Source organism: Astyanax mexicanus, chromosome 4 (assembly GCF_023375975.1).
Source record: "Astyanax mexicanus isolate ESR-SI-001 chromosome 4, AstMex3_surface, whole genome shotgun sequence".
NCBI classification, from domain to species: domain Eukaryota; kingdom Metazoa; phylum Chordata; class Actinopteri; order Characiformes; family Acestrorhamphidae; genus Astyanax; species Astyanax mexicanus.
Genome location: NC_064411.1, coordinates 27,990,005 through 28,013,259, shown reverse-complemented (window position 1 = coordinate 28,013,259; position 23,255 = coordinate 27,990,005). Strand labels below are relative to the sequence as shown.

At 40.6% G+C, this 23,255-nt stretch overlaps 1 protein-coding gene across 1 annotated transcript; it reads left to right on the top strand.

The window, feature by feature from the left end:
• The first annotated feature begins 853 nt into the window (after window positions 1–853).
• On the top strand, window positions 854–21,964 carry LOC103031147 (cytochrome P450 7B1). Its single transcript, XM_022679275.2, has 6 exons — window positions 854–1,227; window positions 5,560–5,696; window positions 7,663–8,298; window positions 13,848–14,051; window positions 19,732–19,910; window positions 20,190–21,964. The coding sequence occupies exons 1-6, from the start codon at window positions 1,151–1,153 to the stop codon at window positions 20,514–20,516; spliced, it is 1,560 nt and encodes a 519-aa protein (XP_022534996.2). The 5' UTR covers window positions 854–1,150; the 3' UTR covers window positions 20,517–21,964.
• The last annotated feature ends 1,291 nt before the right edge of the window (window positions 21,965–23,255 follow it).

The following is a 23,255-nucleotide window of genomic DNA, read 5'->3' as shown; positions in this document are numbered from 1 at the left end:
GGGTCTGAGCTTCAATCAATAGAGGCCAAACAGAGAAAGCTTTATGTGACCGAACAACAGCCTTGAACACACACACGCACACACACACACACATGCACAGACAGAAACAGAGCCTGGGGGAAAGGGAATTGAGTCAGGCAGAGAGACAGTCATTCCAGGATTATGTTTCTGAAAGAGGAAAAAACAGACTTACAGAAAAGACAGAAAACAGTAAATGGTACTGAAACTTGTATTTTTAGCTAGTTTGTACTCAATTAGTGTTGAATTAACATTAATTAAAATTTCACATGGTTAATTTTAAACATTTCTCCTACCCCTTACATTTTCACACAATTAACTTTCTATTCTTACATTTTAAAAAGAGCTACGAGCTTTATTTATGCTGATATATGAAGTAAAGGTCTCTAGGAGTTTCACAAGTCATCATTTCCTATATTTTGTTAAAGCATGATCAGTCACTGAATATTGTTGAAATAAATGCTTTTATTTACATTTAAATACCCATTATTAAAAGTGTGTGTAGTATTTTATATTTCATATTGACCTTTTTATTTCGTAAACCATCCCTAAACAGCAAAAAAAATGTGTTATGTGCAACAAAATATTTTAAAATAAAGAAAATATGTGATGTCCATTGTAATGGATGCAGAGTTTGAAAGGGAGTAGTTTTGATATTTTAGTTGATATTTTAACGTCTACAGAAGTATGTAAACCCTAGTATACTTCTTCCTACAGAATAAGGAATGTAAATACCTTTAATGCCTTTACTGTACAATTATTTACTGTTGTATATGTATGATGTTTGCCTACATTGGAAGCTGCTGCACTGCGCATGCGCCACACGCGCCGCCCCCCTCCTGAGCAGCAGTCTCAGCAGCAACAGGCTGGCCAGGGCAGAAAGTCAGTACAGATATTATTATTAATTACTCGCCTGTTTTGTCGTGTTTTATGCGTGTTCTTGTAGAGAACGCGGTTGCGGGCGGTTGTCGGCTGTTCGGTTAGAAAGGGGTGTGCAGGAAAAAGCTGGGGTCATATTCAGTCCAGCCGCATGGGACCCTCAGTCCTGCTTATTGAGGTGAAATTGTTTTTTCTCACTGGAGATTTCGGACAGTCTGGAGCTTATTGTAGCTGCTGAACAGAAGCGGTGGACATGCTGGGCTCGTTACTGACGGCGTTTCTTGGCTTCGCCTCACTAGCTTTCCTTCACCTGCTGCTCAGGAGAAGGAGGTGAGTTCAGTCATTTTTAATGATTCACTTTATGTGATAATACAGTGTTATATGGTTTGGGGGTATAAAACGTGATGAATACAACTTTAAAATGGCAGACTTATATAGAAAAATAACAGAAAACCCATCATTTTCACATAGTGGCAGTGATGCTTAAATGTTTATGAACCCTTTAGATTTTTTGTTTATATTTCTGCATACTTTTGCATATGATTTTAAACAGTTTTACACAACTCACAACAAAAGAAGATAAGAAGAGAATCACATCAAACAAATAAGACAAAATTATTAGCTTTAATTATTTATTTATTGAGGGAAATAATTCAGTACTATAGATAAGTGGTAAAATAGCTGAGCCTTTGCTTTCAGTATCTGGTGTGAACATAGATAAAACTGCATAACTACAGCTAAACGCTTCTTGTAACTGTTGATTAGGAGTGTTAGCCTATTCCTATGTACAAAACTGCTTCATCTCTGATTATGTTGGGAGGTTTCCTCACATTAACTGCTGCACTGGTGGACTCAGACAGGGTGCCACCCCCCTCCCGGTGCCCTTATGGTTATGGTTAACTCTTGTTAAAGGGAGAACTCATACCTCCGTCCACCCCCACTATTCCCTAATATAGCACTTTTAGCCGATGCTAAGCTTGCAACAATGCTGGCGTAATGTTGCCCATTCAGAAAAATGGCTATTTTTACACAATTTATAAGTTCAAAGTAGCTCCACACTCTATTGCTAGAATTAGGCACTTAAAACAAGGCATTGAGAACTTTAAATGGTTAGGGTGATAGGGTGACATTAATTCCGCGAAAATGCATGAATTCCTCTAACCGACATATTCATTCTGTCTCACCAGCCGACTCTTTCACAGTCTCTTAAAATCTACCAATGAAGTGTGAAGCTACTTTGAGCTTGTTAGTAAAGTAAAAAAAGCCATTTCTCTGTATGGGTAAAGCTATGTCCCTATTGCTAGCATTCTGCAGTAAATTATGATTGTGCCCCCAAGATCAATTAAATATGATAATTTCTTAATAAGTGCCTATCTATGTTTGGACTTCTGCCTTTCTTCTGTTTGCACATAGACAGAGCCCCATGTTGTGCAGTAGGTGCCCTTTTATTTTTTTCGCCCATGCCATTATCTTCTAATCCTAAATGTTCACATTTGTTTCTGTTTGTATTGTTTCTGACTAAGCTTTCACTATAATTTCAAATACTCAATGTAAAAAAAGTACATGAAATGAAGTGGAAAAGTACTGGACTAATTCCATGGTTTCTGATGAAAGAACTGTGTGTAAACAGATAATCAAGGTCAATAAGTATATATATAAAAAAATACATTGAACAGTGGAGCTCTTATCTAGGCTTTCTTTGAACTGTTGGCGACTGGCTGATATGATGATATGACTGATTATCATATCTTGTGGCGTTCCACAGGGTTTTACTGTAGGACCAATGAAACTGATGTTAATAATGGTAAAACTGTAGCTCAAAGAGAGTGAAGGACTATGGTGTAGGTTTTTACATACAGGTTCTAACTAACAACTAATGTAATACTAGAAAAATTACAGGTGGAAACTTTATAGATTTTAGTTGTTAATATTTCAATGCAAGCAGATGTTCTGAGGTCATCTAGTTTACCACCTTGGCATGCTTCAAGTACCACCAGCGGTACCACAATTTGAGAACCACTGGTCTAAATGAATGTATCTAACAATGTGTATCCATGGGTTTTTTGTTTCCTGTCTTTTACCCAAGGGCCCATTACTAAATCTGTCCTTAACCTGTGATCAACAACTTTAAACAAGATACACTAAGATATGAAATATGTGGAGCATGGGTGTGAAATTCATTGCAGGTAACAGGCTGTATTATACACAGCCCAGTGTGAAGGGGTACCTAGCAATGTTTCTTGGAAAAGCAGAAACTATGCACACTTTACCATACAGCGTGAATCAAAAGTTATGGGACACCCTTTTATTTCATATAAGGGACCCACCAGATACCAAAAGCAAATGTTTTTCAAATCAAATATAATATTTTTGTCCCATTTGTTTAACTGGGTTCTCTACTTTATATCTACTTTAGTAGTTAGTCTGAAAATGGAAAGTTTTTTTTAGGTCATATTTATGCAGAAATATTGAAAATTATACTACAGTTAGTTCTGACCCTGTAATGTGATTGGCTGAGAGGCGTTCTATAAGTGCCGTTATCAGCCGGTAATGCACTGCAACCGAAGATCTCCATGTATTACTCCTCCACATACAGGTAACCTAAAACGAATTACGAACGAATGGAACCATTTCAACTCGTGGAGTGTTTATAACCAAACGGACCATATTTTCTCCTCCTCTTTAACCCAAAATCTTTCAGTAAACAGTGATAATGGAACTGTCATATTATTGCAATAATACACTCGAGGTTTGTGCTGTAACGTGTAATATTGGTACTGCTGTGCTGCAGTCGTAGGCACTCATGTTATAGCTCTCCCCATCGTGTATTATTGCTTAATTCTAAGTGGTTCACAATCTGACAAGCACCACTGTTTAAGGATTGTGGCTGGTGGCGTCTGGATAGGATTGCCCTTTAAATGCCCAGAAGACATTTAACTGTAAAAATGTTCTGATATTTAGAATACCTATGTACTTTGTACTATGTGTTTGGTCACATTTGCTGACAATGCTGACTGTAAGTTGAGTAAGTGAGCAGCCCTAAACCTTCCTCTGCTGTTCTTCTGTCCCGAGCACTAGTAGCCAACACTGAAATTCAAAGCGTACAAATTTTAATTAACATTGTTGATTATGTTGAATATTTGTTGCAGCCCTAGCCATCATATTGATTGGGGCAGTGGTGGTTTAGGGAGTAAACAGCGGGTTTGATACATGGTTTCGTTAAGCTGCTTCTCTGCTCCAGTGGCGAGATAGCAATGCTGTTTTCAGAGCTGGGACAGGTGAAGAGTAATGTAATGTAGTGTAGTATGTAATGTAAATTGTAATGTAGTATGTAAGTCAAGTCAAGTCAAAAGTGTTTTCTTGTCATTACATCTGAGAACAGGTACACAGTGTAACGAAATTATGTTTTTCCAGAACCATGGTGCAACATGGAACAACAACACATTAGACAAACAAAGTTCAAAAGTGCAACTACACTACAATAAATACAACAGACGTGAGACAGTTTAACAGACAGGACGGTGCAGTACCGATTACAATGTAAATTCTAGTGAGAATAAGGTGCAGAGATATGTAACATACTATAACATATAGGACATACATGATCACAGCAGCTAGTTTATAGTTCTATAGAATGAAGCAGCAAATATGTGGCTGCTAGTTGCTCTGATAGGAAACTCTTGCTTGATTGCGAGTTCATATCGGGTTTTTAACAAGAGTACAAACAAAAAAGCACTGTGTTTTGTTCCCGGAGTGGCTGGTGCGACTGCTTGCGCCGCCGACAGGAAGGTGATAAGATTGAGTAGATTTAATAACAATAAAGGTCCATGTAAAACTATTACACCTCATTCATCATGTGGTTAAATATCCCCTTTACCCCCAGTGTGTTTGGGTGACCCAGTTCTATTGGCTCCGTCCCAAAAAGTGAGTTTGGTTTGCTTAAGCAGTTTGAGCACACTTTGTTTTCCCAGACTAAACACTCAGTAGCATTAATTACTCAGAATAAGGACTCTGAAAAACATCCAAAACACAGATTTAGTCGTTCACGTGCATTAAACACAGCTTTACCCACCTCCGTCTGTGAGTGGTTTATATATACATACAGATTAAGCATTACATTATGACCACCTCCTTCTTTCTATACCCTTTATACATTTTTTGCATATAGGACACATGAGCACTTTATAGTTGTTTAATTACAGACTGCATACTTTATTATTATCCTCCTTTCACCCTGTTGTTCTTCAATGTTCAGAACCCCACAGGAGAGACCACCACAGAGAAGTTATTATATTTATTTTCAGCACTGCATTGACACTAGCATGGTGGACCATACACAGAAAACCTGCTGTAGTTGTTTTTAACATTATCAATGCTATATAATAATTTTATTTAGTGTTAATATAATTTTGTTTCTTTATATCTTTATTTGCTTGTCTGTTTTTGTTTTTTTGTGTTAACACCAACTTGGTGAATAAAGCATATAAATTGAAATTGAAAGTTTTAATAGTTTTCTGAGGGACCAAAAAATGTTATTCACACTCCCACGTTTAAACCAGTATCTTTGTTTAGTTTAGGGTTTTTTGGGCCTGCATTCCTCAAGTCTCTACTGTATTCCATTATAAGTGTGTGTGTGTGTCTGTGTGTCTGTGTGTGTGGTAGGAGAGAGGGAGAGCCTCCGTTGATAAAAGGCTGGATTCCATTTCTGGGAAAAGCTCTGGAGTTCAGGAAAGACTCCTATCAATTTCTTCAGCGGCTACAAGAAAAGCATGGCGATGTCTTTACTGTACTAATTGCAGGTACTTCATGTACACACACACCTACACAAGACTAACTGTTAGATCCTGAAGAACAGTCCAGAACAAAAACCCAGACTGAGAACAGGAAGTGCTGTCTGTAGAAAATTATATCACTGTGTAAAATGCCTGCTAATTTTGCCTGGAGCGGGGAACTGGGGTTAGAAGTATTACAACATTAAGACATGTGTTTAGTTGTTAGAGTGTGTGTGTGTGTGTGTGTGTGTGTGTGCATGTTTGTGCATGTGTGGGAGGAAGGGAGCAACTAATGCAACTGGCTAGAAACAATCAGTGGAGCAGTGTGAGACAATAAAAAGAGGAAAAGGAGGATAAAAAAGTACCTTTACATTTGTAAAAATGTACATTTTCCTAACTTAAATTGTCTACAGATCTGTGTGTGGCTCTAAATGCAAATAGCTTTGTGTGGCGCTCATCACCCTAAACACATCAATCTCACTGTAAAACATGGTGGTGGCAGCATAAGGGTGTGGGGATGCTTTTCTTCAGCAGGGACAGAGAAGCTGGTCAGAGTTGATGTGAAGATGGATGGAAAAAAACCTGTTGGAGGCTACAAAAGACTTGAGACTGGGAAGGAGATTCACCTTCCAGCAAGACAATGACCTAAACCTAAACATACAGTCAGAGCCACAGAGGAATGATTTAGATCAAAGAATATTCATGTGTTAAAATTATCCAGTCAAAGTCCTGACCTAAATCCCACTGAGCTTCTGTGGCAAACATTAAAAATTGCTGTCCACAGATGCTCTCCAGCCAGGTTGGATGGAACGTTTCTGTAAACAGCAATTTTTATGTTTGGGCTAATCTACAAAAGTTTGTACTTGTTATCATACAGTATTTTGCTACATCACAAGTCCATTTCCCACAGGAATTCTCCTTTAACTTCGAATACCCTACAGGTCAAACTGTGTATCATCACTGCAAAACAAAATCTTCTTTTAATCTTCTTCTTGACTTGGGGCAGGAGATCTTAAGTGGAAATGTCAGGCAGTAAGTGACAAAGCAGAAGCTTGGACCTTCCAACAGGACAACGATCCCAAGCATACCTCCATTTCTATCATGGCTTGGTTGCAGAAGAACAGCTGGAAGATTCTGAAGTGGCCATCCCAATCGTCCAATCCCTTAGAAAATCTCTGGTGGTGCTAGAAGAAGGCAGTTGCAACACTTCAGCCCGAGAATGTTAAAGAACTGGAGGCCTTTGCTCATGTGGAAAGGGCTTAAATACCTGTTGATTGCTACAAGAAACTTAGCAATGTTTTACAACGAAAGTTATTAGTGCCAAAGGGAGTTGTACTAAGTACTAATGTTGTATGTGCTAAAGAGGTTGAATAATTGTGTTAATGAGGAAATTACAACAAAAATACTGTTGTAATTTAAGTTGCTTTTGTCTATTATACAAATCTTTTATTGATTTAACTGTGAACAAGAAAAAAAAAAAAAGTTAAAATAAATTGCCAAAACACTTTACTCCAGTGGGTGTTAAATAATTTTGAACATAATTTTGTCTTTACTTTATTTTGGTCAAGCCAATATGATTTTCAGTATGAAGCAGTATTAAATCACTTACTGCTGGCTGATATGGTGAAAAAATATATTATGATATAGACATTTATAAGACATAATCATAAATGCTAATATTAACAATATTTATAACACAAACTTCATCTTCATTGGCAGATTCCTAAAAACTGCTATTCAAACACCCCCTCATGTATAGCACAGTTATTTGTATTTTGTTTTGTTGCATGTAGTCCATTAAAACAGGATTTTAACACTCTCTGTATTAAAATGTAGAATTTGGTGAGGATTCTTTCAGCACTGATGAGACCCTTGATATTTAAAGTATAGTAAAATTAAGGCATATTGTCCAAGTGTGTAAAGTATTGTAATTTAGGAATTACGTGACAGTAGTGTTTTGTAGCTAGTTAAATTATTATTTTTTTTGTTGTAGGTAAATACATGACGTTTGTGATGAACCCTCTCCTGTACCCGGCCGTGATTAAACAAGGAAAACAGCTGGACTTCCATGAGTTTTCAGATGCAGCAGCATCTACCACATTCGGCTATCCAGCTGTCCGCTCTGGAAGGTTCCCCGGCATGAGTGAAAGAATCCAGAAGCTATTCCTGCTCCTGCAGGGTCCTGCACTCAATTCGCTTACACACAGGATGATGGGAAACTTACAGCGCGTCGTACGACAGCACTTCCTCTCCTGGGGGGGAGGGCCAGAGTGTGACTGGCGGAGGGATGGGCTGTATGAGTTCTGTGAGCGTGTGATGTTTGAGGCAACATTTCTGACTCTATATGGACATCCTTCACGTGCGAACACAGAAACGAAGAAAACGTCAGAAGAAATTTGTTGGATTGACACACTACGTGAAAATTTTAAGAAGTTTGATGCCAAGTTTCCTCTCCTGATCGCTCACGTACCCATCGGCTTACTGGGAAAAACTAAATCTATTCGTGAGGAGCTGATCAGGTTTTTTCATCCCTGCAGAATGGCGGAATGGAGCAGTCCATCAGAGTTCGTACAGATGCGAACTGAACTGTTCCACCAATACGACACACTCAAAGACCTGGACAGAGCAGGTAATGTATACAGACCTGCAAACTTCTGATTGCTTAACTAGCAAAACAGTGAAAATCTCAGCAGATACAGGTGCATCTCAAAAAATTTAAATATCATTGAAAAGTTACTTTATTTCAGTAATTCAGTTCAAAATGTGAAACTCATATAATATATAGATGTATTAAACACAGAGTGATCTATTTTAAGTGTTTATTTCTTTTTTTGTTGATGATTATGACATACAGCCAATGAAAACCCAAAAATCAGTGTCTCAGAAAATTAGAACATTATATAAGACCAATTGGTACTTGAGGCAGTCTTGCTGGAAAAAGTAAAACCCGCATCCCCATAAAAGGTGTCAGCAGAGAGAAACATGAAGTGCTGAAGTAGCTCCTCCAGTATGGCACATTCATACATGCTGTTGCAAAAAGGGCATCAACCCAGCAGCCTCCAATTTTGCTCAGTCAATTACCCAACCCACTCATTAGGACTCCCCCTATCACTAATGATATCCCGGTTCTGATACGTCAGCTCACAGATGTTTTGTTCTGATCGACATCACCCTTTAGTGATGTGGGGAGAGAGCGCCATCAACCCACCCAGATGGAGCAGGGCCAATTTTGCTCCCCCTGAGCGCCGGCAGCTGATGGCAAGCTGCATGAACGGGGTTTGAACCTGCGACCTCCTGCTCATAGTTGCACCACTTTAGACCGCTGGACCACTCGAGTTGATGAGTTTATTTGGAGTGTTTTCATCCTCTGTTTGGTTTGGTTTCACACAGGCATAAACCTAAACGCACCAAAATGCACCCCAATAAACCACGTGAGCACATCGTCTTCTCTGATTGGTCAGAGATGTCTGGCAAAGGAGCAATAAAGTAAATAGTAGTGAAAAGATTCTGTGTTCCAGCACATATATCTGTGTATATCTGAAGCCGCTAAAAAGGTTTGTTGCTGCTTATTTAAACACAGTGATTTCAATAGGACATGCAGCGCAGTAAACACTGCGAGCAGTAAACACTGCACATACCATGCTCAGTGTGTAAACAACATGTATCAGCATGTTATCTGACTAATATATCAGATTAAACTGCGCTTTATCAGCAGTTTAGCTCAGTTAAAAAGAAGTATATTTGATAGCTGCGTTGGATTGAGACCAGATCACGTTCTCACAACATAAATAATATGTGCGTTGGGTGGGATCGGGGCAGATTACGTCGGAAGTTGCGGTCAATGATTACAAATGAATTGTGTGCGTTAGCGCTTTAACGTTGACGCCCTAATATTTACATATTACATTTACATACAAGAGGGCATTTCATAAGTATGTAGGAAATAAAAGGCCACTGCTTAGTGACCCTGTGGAATGGAGTGGAGCAAATGAACCTTCTGTAATATTTAAGGTTGTATAGAAAGTTAGAATTAGAAATCGATTTCTGCCTTGTTTTGGCCTGCTAACTAATAGCGTCACCACACTTAAAATAAAGTAAAATCGGTTAAAATAAAGCTCTTTTTTTGACCGAAAAAAGGTCTAAAATAAACAAATGAGCTAGTAGGCCTGAATGATTATTATTGTATTATTTTACTGCATCACAGTGTGCAAATGCGGAATCGTTACATCACAGGGCATGCAATGTCATGTACATTATATGTAAATTATCTGAAATAAATTAAATCTGCACAATATCAATAATTTCACTGCAATCTTTAATATACAGAAAGCATTATTAATATGAGACATGTTGGATTATTGACTTTTGGAGGAATATGGTGAAAATATATATATATATATTTTTTTAATTGGAATAATCTCAATTGAATGTATATATTTTTCAGTATTGCGTAGCCTTACTGTCTAAGTAGTTAATGGCACTTTCAGGACAACAGAGGGCACTCTGTTACAGCAAAACTACAGATTGGAACTGGCTCCCTGGTCCTGTAAAGAAAATGCCTGATTAGGAGTGTGCAATACTGATTATTAGGGGTGGGCAAAACTATATCGTATACAATATATCGTGACACAGAAATATCATGATATTAAAAATCCATATCGTGATAATAGGGCTGTTCTGTCTTAAAAGTAGTGTATTATTTACTGTGAAGCTTTAGGTGTATTTATTGTATAATTGTTTTAGTTTGCAGTTTATATGCATGCACTAAATATTCTGCAATATTATTTGCTGCATTATATTATGTTATGCTATACTATTTATTTTGCCACATTATGATTATACTGTGAAATGATGAAATGAATGAATTATTTTAGTTTTCTTATATCGCCAAGTATATCGTTATCGCAAAAATACCCTGAAATATCGTGATATTATTTTAGAGCCATATCGCCCACCCCTACTGATTGTATGTTGTTGTTTCCCTGTATTTTTTGGAAAGACAGTAATAATAGTGTAGTGTGATGTGTCTAGCAGTCTACAACCTTTTTTGCTGTATTATAATATATAATTTTGATGCTTTTTAGTGAGCTTCTGAACTGTGAGCGGCGCAGTGTCTGGAAGATTAAACGTTGAGTAAAATAGCAGAGGACTCCATAGGTAGCTTGCAATATTAGCCTCCATGCTATACCTGACTTTGATTTCCAGCCTAAATTTAACATCTGTCTATAGTTGGAGCTTGATGTCAAAGCAGTTATGGGATTTGACTTCAAGCCAGTTTATATAGTGTCTATATAATGTTTGAGTGATATCTGATCAACACTCCAATTTAATGTCTACATTGGATCTTAATGCCAAAATGATTTTATGTCCTGTTAAAATATAAAACTATAACCTAAAATGTTGGAGCTTGACATTTTTGAGTGATATCTGACTGAAAACAAATCTAAATTCAATGTCAGCCCAAAGTTAGTATTTTTTTTTATTTTAATAATTTTATTTCTGATTTTTCCCCATTTTTCTCCCAATTTGGATATCCAATTGTCCCACCCCTTTGTGCGTCCCCATCACCGGTGACGCCTGTGACCCTGGATGCGGACGAGCACACGCCTCCTCCGACACGTGTGAAGTCAATCACCCCTTTTTTCGAGCTGCTGCGGATGAATCATTGCCTGAGCGGATAGCGCGCTCGGAGGAAAGCACAGCGGCTAGGTTCCGATTCATCCGCTCACAGACGCCTCGTGCCGCCCAGCGCCACCTTAAGTGTGATGGGGAAAGAGCGCCATCTACCCACCCCAGAGGGAGCAGAGCCAATTTTGCTCCCTCTGAGCACCGGCAGCTTGATGGCAAAGCTGCATGAGCGGGGGTTCGAACCTGCAACCTCCCGCTCATAGTGGCAGTGCATTAGACCGCTGGACCACTCGGCGCCCTAGATTTTAATGTCAACCTGACATTGGGTTTTGATGGCAATCCGATTTTAATTTACAACTAAAATGTCTGTGTAACAGAGTTTGACCTCAACCTGAGTGATCATTTCCAACTAATATTTAATGTCTGACCAAGGTTAGAGTCCAACGTCTTTCTGACGTCAATGTGACGTCTTGTGCCTGCTGGAAGCCAGCCACACGTAAACTTGCAGTTATGCGACAACACTGACAAAATGACACTTTGACACAATGAAAAGTAGTCTGTGTTCAGCTTTTATAACAGTTTACATTTATTCTTCCCTCAAAATAACTCAATATACAGTCATTAATGTCTAAACCATCGGCAACACAAGCCCACACCCCTAAATCTCCAAATTGAGCATTGTTTGTCATTTTCCTTCCAAAATGTCATGTGACTCGTTAGTGTTATTAGGTCTCAGGTGTGCATAGGGAACAGATGTGTTCAGTTGTGTAGTACAGCTCTCACACTCATATTGGTCACTAAAAGTTCCAACGTGGCACCTCATGAACTCTCTGAGAATCTTAAAAGACGATTTTGTTATGTAGTACAGCTGTCACACTCTCTTATATTGGTCACTGAAAGTTCCAACATGGCACCTCATGGCAAAGAACTCTCTGAGAATCTTAAAAGACGAATTGTTGTGTAGTACAGCTCTCACACTGTACTGAGATGACTTTTGCTATGACCAATCGAAGGTGGGTTTAGTGTATCACAAAAATGAATACACCCCTCACATCTTTTCATTGGACAAAACTGACAAAATGACACTTTGACACAAGGAAAAGTAGTCTTTTGGTCACTGAAAGTTCCAACATGGCACCTCATGGCAAATAACTCTCTGAGAATCTTAAAAGACGAATTGTTGTGCTACATAAAGATGGCCAAGGCTATAAAACGATTGCCAACACCCTGAAACTGAGCAGCAGCACAGTGGCCAAGATCATCCAGAGTTTTAAAAGAGCAGGGTCCACTCAGAACAAACCTCGCGTTGGTCATCCAAAGAAGCTGAGTGCACATGCTCAGCCTCATATCCAAATGCTGTCCTTGAAAGAGTTGCTGCAGAGATTGAAGAGGGGGTCATTAAATTGGTCTGCATGGTTGTCAGCCCAGAAGGGAGCTTCTTCTGAAGTCTGTACACAAGAAAGCCCGTAAACAGTTTGGTGAAGACATGTCAACAAAGGACATGGATTACTGGAACCATGTCCTATGGTCTGATGAGAGCAAGATTAATTTGTTTGGTTCCGATGGTCTCAAGCATGTGTGGAAGTACAAAGATAAGTTTGTCATGGCTGCAGTCAAGCATGTTGGTGGGAATGCTATGGTCTGGGACTGCATGAGTGCAGCAGGTGTTGGGGAGTTACTGTACATTTCATTGAGGGACACATGAAGTCTAATATGTACTGTGAAACACTGAAGCAGAGCATGATTCTCTGGAAACTGCCCAGGGCAGAGTTTCAGCATGCTAACGACCCCAAACACACCTCTAAAACGTCCACTGCTTTATTGAAGAGGCTGAAGGTAAAGGTGATGGACTGGCCAAGCGTTTCTCCAGATCTAAACCCAATAGAACATCTTTGGGGCATCCTCAAGCAAAAGGTGGGGAGTGCAAAGTCACAAATAATCTTCCAGCTCCGTGATATTCGTCGTCATGGATGTGTGGAAAAGCATTCCAGTGGCAACCTGTGAAGCTCTGGTAAACTCCATACCCAGGAGAGGTAGGGCAGATCTGGAAAATAATGGTGGCCACACAAAACATTGATACTTCAGGAACTTTCGCTAAGGGGTGTACTCACTTTTGTTGCTTGTGGTTTAGACATTAATGGCTGTATATTGAGTTATTTTAAGGGAAGACAAAATTTACACTGTTATATAAGCTGCACACAGACTACTTTTCCTTGTGTCAAAGTGTCATTTTGTCAGTTTTGTCCAATGAAAAGATGTGAGGGGTGTACTCATTTTTGTGATACACTAAACCCACCTTCGATTGGTCATAGCAAAAGTCATCTCAACATGCTTTCATGACCATAACAGTAAGTTCAGTGTTCTTCAGTGGACTTTCCAGTCATCAGATACAATCTAGAATCCAACAGAACAAAGAACTAAATCTGTTTTGGAGCTAAATGAGGCCCTGATTACTGTTAGTATATTGTTATGTGTAACAGTCTTGTATTGTCTCAGTCAGTACATAGTAACTCTCTCTTTCTCTCTCTTTCTCTCTCTCTCTCTCTCTAGCTCATCACTTTGCCATGCTCTGGGCATCGGTGGGGAACACTATCCCAGCATGCTTCTGGTGTGTGTACCACCTCCTTTCTGACCCACAAGCCCTTGTAGCTGTGAAAAAGGAGATTGTTGATGTGGTCGGAGAACAAGAAACCTCTATATGTAATGATGATGTCACCCTGACCAGAGAACAGCTTGACAGAATGATTTACCTCGGTAAAGTCTACTAATATAAACATCTTCTCTTATTTCTATAATTAAATTTACATGCATTTAAAAATCAGTTCATAATCGGACTACAGTAGGTCTGTAATGTAAAAAAAATGTGCTCCAACAAACCACACAAGCACAAGTGTTCCTTTGATTGGACAGAGCTGTCTGTTGTGGGAAAAAGAAAGTAAATATAGCTTAAAGTTTTTGCGCTTCAGACCAGTACGAGAACAGCTGTGCAGCGTGAAATTGCGTTAACACTAAACACTGAAAATTCGCTAATGCACATTCAAACACAGTGTTTTTAATGGGATGTCTGTGCAATAAGCAGAGCTGTTTGGACATGAGCGGAAAGCGCTGCACATACAGCGTTCAGTGTGAAAACAGGTTTAGCATAGAGCAGCAGCAGAGCAATGTTTGTTCATAGCTGTAGTAAATAGTCTGGTAATTAATCACGTTAAACTGCAACTGAACAGCTGTTTAGTTTAAATAAAAGGAGTGTGAACCGCTACAGAATATGTATGGAACCACACCAGACACCACTTCCTCTCACTGGTCTCAGTGTAGTTTTAGTCCACAACTGAGTATGATTACTGTTTTCACACCTGCCTAAACAAACCGCACCAAGAGTGCAAACAAACCGTTTTAACCGGACAAAAATGTTGCTAGTGTGAAAACACCCTTAGATCAGAGTAAGGTGTAAAAATCTGTATAAGTCTGACTTGGATTTTAGCTTATGAATGGTATGTTGTCTGATCCTACTGCAGCAAGTTTTTTTTATGATGTTTACAGGGTTCTTCTCTCGTGCATCATCAGATGGCCAACTCAGGGTCTAGCAGCCACGACCTCGTTTGTGGGTCTAAGTTAAAGAGCCCAGCTTCTGAGGGTGGGCTGTATAGGGGGCAGCCGGAGATTATGTGCTCGGCTATCTGTTCCGGTTCACCACACTCTCATGCCGCACTGTCCGACAGGCCCCACCTCTTTAAAGATGAATTGAAGCGGCCTACTCCAGTGCGCAAACAATTCAGGGAGGTCCACAGATGTCGTGGCAGGTCTTCTCCTTTTACCCCACCTCCTGGGTCCTTAATGTATTGTTGGATGCGGGAGGGCCCAGCCGTCTCCCACATCTGTTGCCAGGCTGATGCCAGCCATGCGTCCCTGGACAAGTCCTCAGGAATAGACTGTAGCATCTCTTGTGCTGCCTTGTTGTAGGGATGGCGAGACTGGGGCTGGTGTTATCGTGGCTTTGTGTAAAAGGATGTGCCAGTCATATTTCTGGGCTTTTCTTGCAAGGGTGAGGGTAGCTGCATCCCGTCGGAGGCTGGCTGGGGCGATCCCAGCCAGAACTGGCAGGTAGGACACAGGGGTGGGTTTCAGGCAGCCAGTTACAATCCAGAGGGCACTGTTGATCACCGTGTCTACCTTGCTCACATGTGTGCTTCTACTCCAGGCAGGGGTACAGTATTCAGCTACGGGTAGAACAAGGGCTTGCGTGCAGATGCGAAGAGTCTGGGGGGAAGCTCCCCAAGTCGAACCTGCCAGACGGCGGATGAGTGAAACCCTGGCAGATACCCTGGCCTTCACTTCATCCAGATGTTGCTTATAGGACAGTGTTCGGTCTAAGCGTACACCAAGGTACTTGGGGGCTTGCTTGAACTCCAGACGATTGTTGCCAACATATACATCCAGTTCCCTTCTTGCTTCCCGGTTGTTGAGGTGGAATGCTGCAGATGCTGTCTTGCCCACGCTCAGTTGCAGGTGCCACTTTTGGAGGTAGTCTGCTAGGATACCCATGTCTTGGTTGAGACCATCTTCCATTGCCTTCCATGTTGGGCGTCGGAGCATTATGGCCAAATCGTCTGCATATCCGTACTTGGTGGATGTTATGTCCGGCAGGTCGTGGATATATATGTTGAACAGCATTGGTGATAGGACGGAGCCTTGTGGAACACCGTTCTTCAGTTTGCGGAACCTGCTGGTCTGGCCATCGCTGGTCTGGACAGTGAAGCTGCGGTTTGATAGCATCTCCATAATAAATCTCACCATGTGCCGGTCCGGGATTGTCCTTAGCAGTTTTAGATGTAGTCCACGGTGCCACACAGTGTCATAGGCGGCAGTCAGGTCCAGGAATACTACTCCAGCTTTCTCGTTATCCTGGAAGCTATCCTCGATGTCCTGAGTAAGTAGTGTTACCTGATCCACCGTTGACCTGCCTCGGCGGAAGCCAGCTTGTTCTGGTGGAAGTTGTGGGTCCACCACTGGTTCAATACGGCTATGGATCAGACGCTCCAAGATCTTGTACGGGACACATAACAGAGAGATGGGCCTGTAGGACTTCGGGTCTTCGGTTGGTTTGTTTGGCTTTGGCATGGCTATGACAGAAGCTCGCCGCCAGGTCTTTGGGAGCGTGGACCTCCGGAAACATATTGTGAAGAATGAGCATAGCCAGCGAGATGTTCTATTGCTTTGGTGCATGACAAATTCTGGGTGGATGTTGTCACGACCTGGTGATTTGCCCGGCTTCAGTTTGCTCACTGCTGCTCTTAGTTCGGCCCCTGTAAAGTCTCCTGATAGGTTGGCATCAACACTGGCTGCCCTGGAAAGTGACAATACCTTACTTGAGGTCAGTCGAGTGAAGTTTTTGTCTGCATCTGGGAAGCGGCCATTTTTCAGGAGCTGGGAAGCAATGGCGTCAGCAGTCACTGGACACCTGCGGGGTGTTGTTTTTCTCCCTGAGAGCCGGTTGATGGTCTGCCACGCTTTCCGGCTAGAGTGGGTGAAGTTGATTGATTCCACAACTTAATTCCACCTGGTCCTCCGGGTGTCATCCAGTTTCTGCAGTAGAATTGTTGCTGTTGCATCCATTTCTCCCCTGGAGCTTGTCTGCTGGTGTTTGTGCAGCAGGCTGCTACACTCCTCATCCCAGCCTGGAATGTAGTTTTTGTTGTTGCCACGTGGTATGTTGTGCTTTGCTGCCCTTAAGAGGACTTTGCAGTAGGCCGCGTATGCAGCATCCACATCAGCTGTTTCGGGGTCCGGCAGACCAGCAGTTCTTCTATCCGTTTCTGCCATGAAAGACTGCCAATTTGCCTTCCTGAAGTTCCATCTCCTGACCGGTTTGCCAGCTACCGGCTGTACCAGCGAAGGTACTTTGATGATGGATGGCCGGTGGTGTGAGCGAGGGAATCTGTCCAAGACCCGTTTCTCAGGTTTTATGTCATTGCTGCGCCATATGGCGAAGGCCAGGTCTGGGTTGGTATAAAAGTTCCATCGTGCAGAGAAGAAGCTTGGGGACTCTTTTGGGTCAAAGAGCAACAGTGCTTCAATGTTAGAAGCCCACTCACTCAGGACTTCACCATTTTGAGATGTGCGGTTGTAACCCCAATCTGTGTGTTCACAGTTGAAGTCTCCTGCATAGATGGCAGGAGCAGGCACAGGTGGAAGTGATTATGCCATCAGCGCTGTTGGGGGAGGCTTATATACATTCACAACAAATGTTTCTTGGATTTTTGTGACCAGCCACTCAATGTTGCAGCCAGATGGAGCTTGGCTGATGGTAGACCAGCTTAATCCTTCCCGGACAAAAGTTGCCATTCCATGCTTCTTACTGTAGATGGATCCAGCAAGGAGGAACCCAGGCAGCTTGAGGTTGTCATCAGAAACCCAGTGTGTCTCTTGCAGGAGAATAACCGCCACTTGGAATCGGCGAGGTGTCTGATGACTGATGTCTGGTGACGAGTTTGGCGATGGTCAGGCCCTCGATGTTGAGTTGGAACACTGTCAGACCCTGGTTTTCGACAGTGGGGGTGTCCGGCCGTCTTGATGAGGATGTTCTTGGTTGTGACCTTGACTTGTACCTTGGTCTGCCAGTTCGATGATTCTTCGGCGACATTAGTTTCATGAGTTGGTCTTGCACCATTTCTCACTACTCACAGAGGAGGCCACGTGGAGGCTGTCGTCTTCTCCTCGTCTTTACAGGGTGTCCGCAGATCATTAAATATTTTTAAAATGCCTTAAATCTTAAATCTCTCAAAGATTAAAAAAATATGCATTTCACAATTTCAAAATTCCAGACTCAAGCTTACTGGTTTAACACTGACTTTAACTCTGGGTAACCAAACATTTTTAGTAGACAAATAGTTCCTTTTTTTTTTTTTGCAAAAGAAGTCCAAATTTAGTCTCTGGGTGGTTATTAAAGGTCACCTTCCGTCGTTTTTTCTTTCATTTTAAAATGTCTAGTTGTGGTCTCTAGTATGAATGAATGACATGTGAGCCGTTTTTGTAAAAAAAAGTGCTCAGGTGTGTCTGTATAGCTCTTTTTTAATGGACTGTTTTAGGGGTGTGTCCAAAATGACCGGATTCCAGCTTTGCTCATGAATATTCATACATGCAAACAGCATGCAAATATCTCTCCTCTGATTGGCTAGGAGCACTGCGACGCCCCTCCACCGCTCTGCCGCTCACTCCCTCCCACCTCCTAACTGATGAGCGGTGATGTTGCGTCGCTTCAGCTCCGCCTCTGGGAGTTTCTCGAGCCAAGGTGGGCTGGTCTGTGAGTTTCTGCCTACGTAGGCAGAAAGATAATTCAAAATTCACCCGTTTTTCGGAGGGGGGGAGGGGGGATTTCTTTGCTTAGCTCCTGCAGACAATGGGGGCTGCAAAACAGTTTAATGTGCAGGTGTACACATTCAACTCGGAGAGACCTACTGTATTCCACAAAAAACAAGAAAAATCGGATTTTCGCGGAAGGTGACCTTTAATAAGTCAATGCACTGTATTATGTGAGTTTATTGGCTGGTTGCAAAGCAAAAAAGTATAGCGAGTACTGCTTGACCATATCTCGTTTATCATTATTACTCACAAACTGTAATGGTGATGTGATTGTTTATGTACTCATTGTCATTCTCAATTAAAACTGAAGTAGTGGGGATTGTGGATGAAACAAGACTAAAATGTCTTTTCTCTCTTTCTGGGTTTTGTATTTTCTCATCTAGGTCTGTCACAGTAATTACATTATCGACTTATCTTTCAATAAATGGACATGACCTCAATCATTTGACCTCAACAACATGACCTGTAATGCGGAAGCACAGAGAGACACAGACACAGGGAGTAAATAAACTCAAATTGTACCTTTATTTGGAAAAATGCCCCCCATCAGCGCCCAAAACTAACTTAAAGAAACATAGTAAAAGTTCCAGTGCGGCTCTAGTCACTTAACTTCTCTCTTAGGTTCGTGTTGCCTCAGCCTTACTCTCATCATCAGCGTATCTCTCGAGTGAAAGCTGAGGCAAAGTCTTTATGCCGGTTCAACGCGGGCCAGCTGGGACAGACCAGGGCTGCACGTCATAGTGTGGGGCGGACCCACGCTTGCCCTGCCTCTGCACTTTGCAGTGTGTATATGTGTATATACATGTTGAAGAACCTACTATAAGCTACTTTGGTTCAAGCTGGGAACTTTTCGGGTTCCAAAATTAGGTGTGTAAACAGGAATGAAAAGTTTATTGTCTTAAAAAGGGTGTGATTCCTTTGTTCTGATATTATGTTATCATTTATATTAGTGCCATTTAATGGTCTTAAATAGCAAACAATATCGTTTATCGCAATAATTTCTGGGACAACAAATGTTATTCTCATCCCTTTCTTTGTCTCTTTCTTTTGTTCTCCGCACGTCTCTTCTCTGCAGAAAGTGCTATTAATGAGAGTCTTCGCTTGTCCTCGGCTTCTATGAATATTCGAGTGGTTCAGGAGGACTTTTGTCTGCAGCTTGAGCCTCAGTGCTCTGTGTGTGTGCGCAAAGGAGATATTGTAGTTCTGCACCCCCAGAGCACACACCTGGACCCTGATATCTACTCAAACCCACAGGTAATAATATAAACAAATCATTTTATATTCAGTTATATATAGTCTGGTATAAAAAAAAGGATTGAAAAGGATTTTATTCAGCCGTATTTCATCTTGTTTCCAGGCTTGAGGCTCCAACAGGGTTTTATTAAATATCTATTAAATATCATCATTACATTCACTCATTCAGTCTATTCTAACAAGTGTTTTTAGTATGTTTGATTCTTGTCAGTGAGTATATTTTTTCTGCTAAACTGAATTAATGTATGAATAAGTGTGTATGTGTGTTTGTCCCTGTAGCAGTACCAGTTTGACCGGTTTGTGAAAGACGGGAAGGAGAAGACCGAGTTCTATAAAGGAGATCAGAAGATCCGGTATTATCGCATGCCATTTGGATCAGGGGCCACAATGTGTCCCGGGCGATTCTTTGCCATTAATGAAATGAAACAGTTTGTGTGTATTATCCTACTGATGTGTGACCTGGAGCTGGCTGGGGATCAGCAGGAAGCAACACTGGACACCAGCCGAGCAGGACTGGGCATCCTTCCACCTGCCAACCACATCGCCTTCAGATACAGACTCAAACAACACAGCACTGAGCAAGAAGCAGAGGCACTACTGAACTGACTGATTCAGAACTTTGAGAGTAAGAATGTGAGTGTAGTTTGATGACAGCAGAGGGTACCAGTGATTAGCCCTGGCCCTGTTTAAATTCCTCTCTCAGATACTCTTATAACCTGCATGAAAACCAGTATAAAACAAGAACAAGAACACAACATAAATTATAGAAAATGGGTCAAATGGACATATAAATTAGAATATCATTGTTATCAAGTTATTTTATTTCAGTAATTCAGTTGAAAATGTGAAACTGATATATTATATAGGTGTATTACACACAGAGTGATCTATTTTAAGCGTTTATTAGATTTATTATTGATGATTATGGCGTACAGCCAAGGAAAACCAAAAATCACTGTCTCAGATAATTATAATATTATATAAGATCAAACATTTGGCAGTGTGCCAAGTCCTGCTGGAAAATGAAATCCACATCATCATAAAAGTTGTCTGTAGCAGAGGGAAGCACAAAGTGCTGTAAGATTTTCTGGGAAAACACTGCACTGCATTAGACTTGATAAAACACAGTGGATCAACACCAGCAGATGATATGTCTCTCCAAACCATCACTGATTGTGGAAATTTCACACTAGACCTCAAACAGCTTGAACTGTGTCTCTCCACTCTTCCTCCAGACTCTGCTCCCTTGATTTCCAAATAAAATGCAAAATTTACTGATGATCAGTGATGGTTTGTAGAGACATGTCATCTGCTGGTGTTGATCCACTGTGTTCTATCAGGTACAAAGTCAGTGCAGTGTTTTCCCACAAAATATTACAGCACTTCATGCTTGCTTTTATGGAGATGTGGATTTAATTTTTTCAGCAGGACTTGGCACACTGCCAAAAGTACCAATTGGTCTTATATAATATTCTGAGACACTGATATTTGAGTTTATATTGGCTGTAAGCCATAATCATCACCAATAAAAGAAATAAACAGCTAAAATATATCACTCTGTGTGTAATTTGTTTTGAGATGCACTTGTACATATGCTCATATTGCGCTCTAGACACCCCTGATGCTTATGTTTAGGCTTTATAAATATTATTATGTCCACCTATACAACATTTGTTTGATAATACAGTTATGAACCCCCACACCGAATGCCTTACCCCTGTCTAACTCACTGAAAACCATCCTTATGCACTGAAAAACCAGGATATATATTTTATGCACTGAAAAAATCTTCTCTTAATGCACATATCTTTGGAAAGATAAAACACTGTAAAAATAAACCTGACTGCATTTAATATTGCATGGGAACCGTGCAATATCAAAACTTTGATCCGCCAGCTTTTTATAAGGTCCACCACTATCTAAGACTGTTAACCAGACTTATAATGCAACCCTCCTGCTCGCCCAACACACAATTGGTTAGATAGCAACATAGTCACTACACATGATCTTATAGAGAATTATTGAAATTATTATTATTAAAATCCTCACAGTTATGTATGCATCTCTCTTTGTCTACTTGTAGGTCTGTATGTCTGTCTGTCCTTGTGTTGGACTGTTTGTCTGTGTACATATATGGAGGTATATTATACTGACTGTCTCCACAAACATATGCATATACACACAAAGTTTGCATGTTATTACATACACACACCCGCACAGACCACCTAAAACAACTTCTCAGTCAATGATAATTTATTTTTATGTGGTTTAGCATTTTCTTCCTGTAATTTTCACCCTATTTTTATCTATTATCATTTTTATTATTAATGTTTTTCTCCTTGCAGGTCAGCATGGGACAAGCATTTATCACTAGGGAGGCATGACAGTAGAGGCCGACCGATCGATCGGCCAGCCGATTTAATCGGCCGATTTTTGTTATTTTTTTATCAATCGGCATCGGCCGATTTTCTTATTTGGCCGCGCCGATTTTAATCCGGCACATCTGCGGGCAGCTACTTGGAACGCAGCGCAAGGTTTCAAGAGTGAGCAAGACTTGGGTAAGGCATCCATTTTTACAATCCAGTGTCCCAAAGTCTATATTTTCTCTCATGATTAGTAATCTGTGATGTTGCTTCATTTACTGAAAAAGAATAGAATTTCAACTGCATCGGTGTTGTAGCATTTCTCTCCAAACGAAACTATGCTTAGCGTTGATGGCAGGAGTGCATTTGGAATGCGCCCTGACTATGCAAGGCAAGCCCTATCTATAAGCTCTAGTATAAAATAACTGACGTCTCTTCTTCAGAAACGAAAATCTAAGTAAATAAAATCAAATTAACACTTGATATTTTCAGTATTTAAATTATTTTTAGACGAAATGAAAAAGGGCAGGACTAAAACTGTTTAAGGATATTCGCAGCATCAGCTGCGCTGAAATAATAATTACTGGTTAGTCAGGATTATTAGAGGACTGTACTTCTCCTTATATATAAACAGTGTTGTGCACGTTACTTTGAAAAAGTAATTAGTTATAGTTACTCGTTACTTCTCCAAAAAAGTAACTGAGTTACTAAGGGAGTTACTCCACTATAAAAGTAATTAGTTACCAGTAACTATCGCGTTACTTTTTATTATTCGCCCGTCAAAAAAAGGAAATCAATTATGCATTTACTATTATTATTAGAAAAATAACAAAAAATAACAAACGAAAATAAACCCAAAATGTTGACAAAAATATAATCTAACGAATTTCAAAAAAATAAAACGAAATTCTCCACACAACCAAAGAAAATTACTAAAACTTGTAATACTGAAAAAAGCGGAAAAACGCGTCTGGGGATGAAA